Raw genomic sequence first — 7394 nt, 5'->3', positions numbered from 1 at the left:
TTCCCACAGACCTCCGTACACATTTCGCTCGTGGCTGTGACCTTCCTTATCTGTTACCCAGGTGTTGAGAATGCTGGGATGGCGGTAAAGGCCCATCAGCTGAGTCTTAACTGCCATGGTTCCCCCGCACATCCCGGAGTCTTTCCACACTTGTCTCCAACATGGTTTGATTAGGACCTTCAGGTGCTTTTGCTAAAGGGCACGAGGACAGGCAGCTAAATTCCCTTTCTCTGGGAGGGGGGTGGTGAGTAGTGTTGGAGGGACTGGGGGAGGAATGGAGATGCTTGCAAATAAAGCTGCCCGCAATCCTGAGGGGAAGTCTAGACACCTACACCTGAGTATTCACCCTGCCTCTCACACTCACACATGGACGTGCACTCCAAGGAAGGACTGTGTACAGTGAGCTCTGAGTGGGTCCTCCCAGCTAAGAGTGAGAAAGCCGTCATTCCAAGGTTTCCAAAATGGCTTGTGCGGTTAAAGAATGACCATCATCCTTCTCTCCTTTCCCTAATCAAATGTATGTCGTTGTAACTTCTCTTTTTAAAAGTTTATCCCTTTATTTTGTGTGTGTGTGTGTGAGAGAGAGAGAGAGCGCGTGCATGTGAGCACGAGTGAGTACAAACGGGAGGGACAGAGAAAGCGGTAGACGGAGAATCCTAAGCAGGCTCCATGCTGTCGGCACAGAGCTGGACGCGGGACCTGAACCCACAAACTGTGGGATCGTGACCTGAACCGAAATCAAGAGTCGGAAGCTTAATGGACTGAGCCATGCAGGTGCCTGTTCTTTGTAACTTCTAAGTAAAAGCAACCCAAGTGTCCATGTATGAAGTGCACTTAGAACAAACACCAAGAATCGGGTCATGGTTTCTTAGGAATCACAAGAAAGTATTTTCTTTGAATTGAACCGTTGAATCTTAGGAGTCAGTCTGAGAGAAGATTGGAGATTTATAGTTATTTAAAATAATTCAGCCCTTCAGATGAACCACCACACTAAGAATACATGAACTCTCCCCATTTGCAAAATGGATTAGGGGATAGAGCGTAAGATCCGGATTTAGAAATAAAACCTATCTTGGTAAAGCTTCCTTTAACGAAGTCTACCAGTGGATTTAAAATATTCTATCAAGGGGCGCCTGGGTGGCTCAGTTGAGCATCCGACTTCAGCTCAGGTTATGATCTCGTGGTTTGTGAGTTCAAACCCCGCATCGGGCTCGCTGTTGTCAGCACAGAGGCCACTTCAGATCCTCCTTCCCCCTCTCTCTCTCTGCCCCTCTTCCGCTCGTGTGCTCTCTCTCAAAAATGATAAACAAAAGAAGGTAATCTTTCCTATTCTCAATCCCATTCTGATGCATTTTCTCCAAAAAATTTGGCAATATTTCATCTTTCTGTTTAAAAAAAAAAATTCTATCAAAATCTAAAATACATGTAATTTTAACACAGTTCCATGTGCTAAGTGATATTGGTACAAGGATATTCCTAGCAGCTCTTTAAAAAAAAAATGTCTATTTTTGAGGGGGAGGGAGAGGCAGAGCAAGAGGAAGACACAGAATTCGAAGCAGGGTCCAGGCTCTGAGCTGTCAGCACAGAGCCCGACGTGGGGCTCGAACCCACGAACTGTGAGATCAGGCTGAAGTCAGATACTTAACTGAGTGAGCCACCCAGGCACCCTCTAACAGCTTTTTTATAACAGCAAGATACTGTCCTTTCACAGGGTAGTGATTAAATTATTGGCATAACAGTATTATGTGGTCTTTAAGAGAATGGTGGGGTATTGACATGGAAAGATCTCCAACATACATTGAATGTAAAATCACGGTAAGGAAGTGTGAAGAATATAAGGTCATTCCTGTATGGAAAAATACATAGGCAGTTGTATTTGTAAATGTGTGGGCATTTCTGAAAAGATATGCACACACCGGTTATACTACTTACCTGCAAGGACGGGGATAGTGGCTGGGAGGAAAGGAGCGGGCGCTTTTTGTTTTTGTTTTTGTTTTTTTTTTCAACGTTTTTTTTTTTTTTTTTTTTTTTTTTTTTTTTTAATTTATTTTTGGGTTTGGGACAGAGAGAGACAGAGCATGAACGGGGGAGGGGCAGAGAGAGAGGGAGACACAGAATCGGAAACAGGCCCCAGGCTCCGAGCCATCAGCCCAGAGCCTGACGCGGGGCTCGAACTCACGGACCGCGAGATCGTGACCTGGCTGAAGTCAGACGCTTAACCGACTGCGCCACCCAGGCGCCCCGTTTTTGTTTTTTTTTTTTTTTTAATCTCAAGTACGGGTATCACCTATTCAAAATTTTATTACAAACAATGTCCTCCTAATAAAAAAAAAGTTTTTATATCAATTGTGATACACCAATTTGAAACATGATTTTTGTCGGGTCAATTTCTGGAATATCCATCCGAACCTAGATTTTTTTTTTTCCTCCCTCAATGCAAGATTTGGGTTCTGTTACCACTTAGCTGTGTGATATTGGATGAGTCAACCACCTACGTGGACTCACTCTTCATTTGAAAATGATGGGCTTAGACTGTAGATGCCTTCAAAATTCTTTCTGGTCTAAGATGCTGTGGTTCTGGGATTTGATTATGTAATATTTGGGAGAGGCAGTACGTTAGCATATTGCAAAGAGAATGAGTGTGTGAGTTTTGTGATGTGGCAGAATTAATTGTATACAATTGTTTTTACAATAGAGTTCATTCTTACACCACACTTTTGTAAATTACCTTTCATTTCTACTCCGTTCATCTTTGAAATACCCAAGGAACAACAAGAGAGGCATAGTCAACTGACGAAATTTATTTATTTTTCCTAGGTACATAAGATGACATAATTATAGACAAGTTTGATACATAGGAAAACCCTTCTGTCCACCTTTCTCTTTGCTAAATGAATCATCACAATAGTTTTTACAATTTTTAAAACAATACACAGCTTTCCTGGGCTGAAGCAATCGCAAGGACATATCGGTACTGGTATATTACAGCTACTTACAATGTTTAAGAACAGCAATGGAGAAAAATAAGTTATTTAAATATTGATTTCATATACAGAAAGTGCAATGTTGTTAGTTGTTATATAACTTGCTTGACAGTTTCTTGCATTTCTCTATCAATTTAAAATCAAGGTAACTTGGACTCAGACTACTATATTTTCTGAAAATAATACAGTACACACAATGCAGCATTGACTTGGTGAACTGATTTCTTTTGCTGCAGTTATGAAAGCAAATTTTGCTATGTCAGGAACTGGTTTGCAATAGACTAGTAATTTCCAATTTCACCCACACCGGGGATCAGGACAGAGAAAAGGGCTGCTAAGAGAAGGCCATGAAAATGTATCTGCTTCCTGGTTATCTGGGAATGTAAATAGTGGTTGGGGCTGGCCGCATGTCCTTCTAGACAGCTTTACAGTAAAAATTACACACAACGGATGTGTAGCTACCTGAGCCAAACTGCCTTTCCAGGTTTCTTTTGTGCTTTCCAAAGACGACACTTTAAACCCTTCCTCAACATTCTGTACCAAGTGCAATTGATTAAAACCGGATATTGCTAGCGCCTAACACCTACCTACCTGTCTTCTGACACGCGGTCCCTAAACCACCTTAGTCAAATGTCACACACAAACATTCAGGCTTTTCTAGGATCAAATTAAAAGTTTAAAGCAAAAGACCAAACAAATACTAACAATAACAAAAAAAAATTTTTTTCTTTAAAAGCACGATAAAGTAAAAATCTCAGACCCCTCAGGTTAGGAAGATCTTCCCACTGAAAATCATTCATGGTCCCTGAATTTGATTTTTCTACGCAAAGGCAATGATTTCCAAAGAAGAAGGACAAAAATAGGGTTTGGCATTTTCAAGAACTCCAGAACATTCCCTTTGCTGGTGCCACTTTTACTTAAATGAAAATCTGACACTGAAAATGAACTAACACTGGGAAATTCACAGAAGATGACCCCTCCTCCTCTGTTATCTGTTGTGTGACTTGTGTGTGGTCAGCTTACACTACGAGCAGGATCTCAGAATGTCCTGCCGAGGCTCTGTGTCCCTGCACCTGTCTCCACCACAGCACAAGCGCTACAGTTCGACGGTATCGTCACAGTCCACGTGGGCTGTGTGCACAACCCGAGATGGCAAAAATGGGCTGTTTTTCAGATTTCGGTAGAAAGTTGGCAGCTTTTAGCTTTTTATTCTGCATTTCCACAACTTTTTCACATGGCGTCTTATAGAAGGTGAATACTATTGAAGAACCGTATTTTTTTTAAATGTATACCGAAGCGTGAAAAAAATATATAACCTGAGAACATCCTTTTCCTCAGAAACACGGATCCAAGTACATAGAGCAAATGCTGAAGATGGCTTTGTAATGAGTGAAGTTACTCCCCCCCCCCCCCCCACCTTGAGGGGAATCGTTTTAACGAGGAGATGAAATGTTTAAGAGCTTTTGATCAAGGCTTTGTCTTCAAAGTGTTTGTTGTCAATGATCACATTCAATGCTTAGAATAGTTCTCATGACTAAGAATGTAGAGGAAATTCATTTAGTAAGCAACGGAAACCTTAATTTAGTTGCCTAAATTTCTGTGTGCTAGAAAAGTCAGACACCAGACTAAAAGAGAATGGTAAACGCTCTAATCAGTAGGAAAACAACTGAAAATGGCACATACTTAATACATGGCTAACGTGCTTTGTCTGGCTCCAGAATGAACTATTATCTGAATTAAAAGAATGATCTCTTAATAAAGGGAGGAAAACAGTACCTTAATTATAAAAGTGGAAAAAAAAACTTTAAAAATCTCTTATAAACTACTTCCCTTTTAAAAGCATCTTTCTGAAATATTCAACCTTACGGTGGCTTTGCAAAGGTGACCTGTTAGCTGATGAGTGAATTCTGGAATGGTCGTGGTCGGGAGTCAAAGTCAATACTGCAGCACGGTGACCAACATCGTAAACAAAACAAAACTGATTTAAAATGAAGGTAGTTTCTATACACACGCACTCACACATGGACACACATGCATGCACGCTCACATACACACCTGATCTGTGAGTTTCAGATAGCTTTTTACTGGATTTGTGGTTAGTTTAAAAACTGAAAGCCAACATGAAGTTTGTGCCTGACAAACACCCCTACAAATTAAGCCATGTTAGAGTGAGGCAATTAGAAAAGCCCTTTTTTTTTCTTTTTTTTCTTTTCTTTCTTTTTTTTTCTTTTTTCTTTTCTTTTTTTTTTTTTTTTTGCTGAAAACATCTCTGGTATGTTAGATGGCAGTCTAGGCTGAAGATCTGGAACTATGGTTACAGGGTGGTGAACACCAGATAACTGCTTAAAAGCTTATATTAAGGCAAATAAAAGCTGATTGCTAGAAAGCAATTATTAAAATGTCTCTTGTTTACTTAAAGGAGAATAGGACTTTTTTTTTTTTTTTTTCCCCTAATGCAGCCAATTTTCTTTTGAATAAACAAGCATAGTCAATGGCGTACAGTAACTCCTGGGTCTGTTACTTTGGCCTGGCCAATACCCGCCTGCCCTCAGGCATCCTGCAGGGTGACAGACAGCAAGGCAAGGGCATTCTCAGAAACGACAGCGGCTGCCCCCTCCCTCTGCCAGCACACCAAGACAGACTGGAGGCACAGCATGGGCGGCGAGCTGGCATCCTGGTTCTTTTGTGTTCTGAAAATAAAAGTTAGTGCTTGTCTTTTCTTTGGGGGAGTCAAAGAGAACCACACCAATTTCCTCGAGGGGGGCTCTTCTGGAGAAGAGAGGGTCATCAGTCTCGTGCCGAGGTTTCGTGCTCCGGTCGGCCTTACACCGGGCCTTTCTTCTGGATCTGGTCTGCAGGTCCCAAGGAGGAGGGATTGCATTAGCATCCTAAGCACAGTGAAAGGGTGGCTCTTGTCCGGGGAGCTCCATGATGGGCCTGGCTACATGGCCTCAGGGCCTGGTGGCAGTTTGAAGAGTCTGGCTGCAGACACAAGCTTGCTTATGTGTCTCTCCTCTGTGATGCCGGCCTCCTGAAGGCAAGTGTGGGACAGAGAAGGCACTTGGCCCAGTGTGCTGAACCCGGCTTCAGTGAGGGCGCTGGTATACATGGGCAGACCGATGGAAACCAGCCAATCTGACACAGACGAGACACATCCGGGAGAGAGGGGCTTTCTACAGATTTCTGTGAGTCCGCCACTTGGGATCTGGATAAAGAAAGAAAGCAATTTTATAAAGACTTGACACAGGCTACTGGAGGATTCTTCTATACCTAAAAGGAACACTACTGAAATACTGCACTGCTAGACTATTACAAAGTGATCCTGCTGTGAGGTGTCAAAGACCCAAGAGTAGCATCAAGAATTTCTTCTCAGCTTCTCGAAGGTGAGATCTATCTTCAAAGAAGTGTTTGAGGTTCTACAAAGTATTTGGAATTAGATCTAACCCTAATTAACCTAACATCCAAGTCTCCAATTTGTAAGCATTTCTATACCCTGCTATTTTGTCTTCTGGTGATAAGCTTTTCAGTGAAATCTCTAGGTGAATAAAGAGGCAGGCCTGTGCAGTAGTGTGGCAAGTAAGATACTCAGTGGGTAGAGTTTTGTTTTGTGTTTTTAAGAGCGCATGAGCAGGGGAGAGGGCCAGAGGGAGGGAGAGAATCTCAAGCAGGCTCCATGCTCAGTGCAGAGCCTGATGTGGGGCTCAATCCCACAACCCTGGGATCATGATCTGAGCCAAAATTATGGGTCAGATAGGGAACTGACTGAGCCACACAGGCGCCCAGGTAGAGACTGTATAAAACAGATTTTCCATGGTATTTTGAATCTACGTTAACCAGAAAATTAGATATATCATTAGTGTAGTTCTAAAAAACATAAAATGCAATAATACCAAGTGTTAGCTAGGGCAGGGAAATGGACATTTACAATTGACTTCGGGGAAGACCAAGTGCTACATCTTTTAGGAAGGTGGTTTTCTGACAAATGTGCAAATTCTTGAGATTTTGTGCAGGCTTCTACAAGCAAATCCTCTTGAAGGAATATATACTCAAATTGACCTTGAGAGTCTACAAAGACTATAATATATTAAGGGTGTTGTTTGCTAAATTATTTAAAATAATAAGTTGGGGAGAATTTAAGTGTTGCAACCATTTGGGATTGGCTAAATGAGGGCACATTTACCTACTAGAATGTTTTGACATATTGATAATATAAAAGAATGTTTAGTAACAGATTCATGATCTGAGAACTGAACATCAGGTTTCAAAACTACACATTTACTATTGTATGTGCAGAGAAATAGCTAGACAGACTTTTAAAAACTTTTTCAGGGGTGCTAGGCAGCTCAGTCAGTTAAGCGTCTGATTTCAGCTCAGGTCATGATCTCACGGTTCGTGGGATCAAGCCCCACA

At 41.8% G+C, this 7394-nt stretch overlaps 1 protein-coding gene across 6 annotated transcripts in view; it reads right to left on the bottom strand.

Moving 5' to 3' along the window:
- Positions 1-2781: 2781 nt before the first annotated feature.
- The window catches only part of SASH1 (SAM and SH3 domain containing 1), a 316969-nt gene continuing 312356 nt past the window's right edge, over positions 2782-7394 (bottom strand). For all 6 annotated transcript variants that reach the window (XM_042940041.1, XM_042940040.1, XM_042940043.1 and 3 more), the window contains one exon: positions 2782-6189. In XM_042940041.1, the coding sequence (XP_042795975.1) occupies positions 5926-6189 (264 nt within the window). In that variant the 3' untranslated portion in view covers positions 2782-5925. The remainder of the gene's footprint in view (positions 6190-7394) is intronic.

Source organism: Panthera leo, chromosome B2 (genome assembly GCF_018350215.1).
Source record: "Panthera leo isolate Ple1 chromosome B2, P.leo_Ple1_pat1.1, whole genome shotgun sequence".
Classification (NCBI taxonomy): domain Eukaryota; kingdom Metazoa; phylum Chordata; class Mammalia; order Carnivora; family Felidae; genus Panthera; species Panthera leo.
This window is presented reverse-complemented; position numbering and strand designations above follow the sequence as displayed.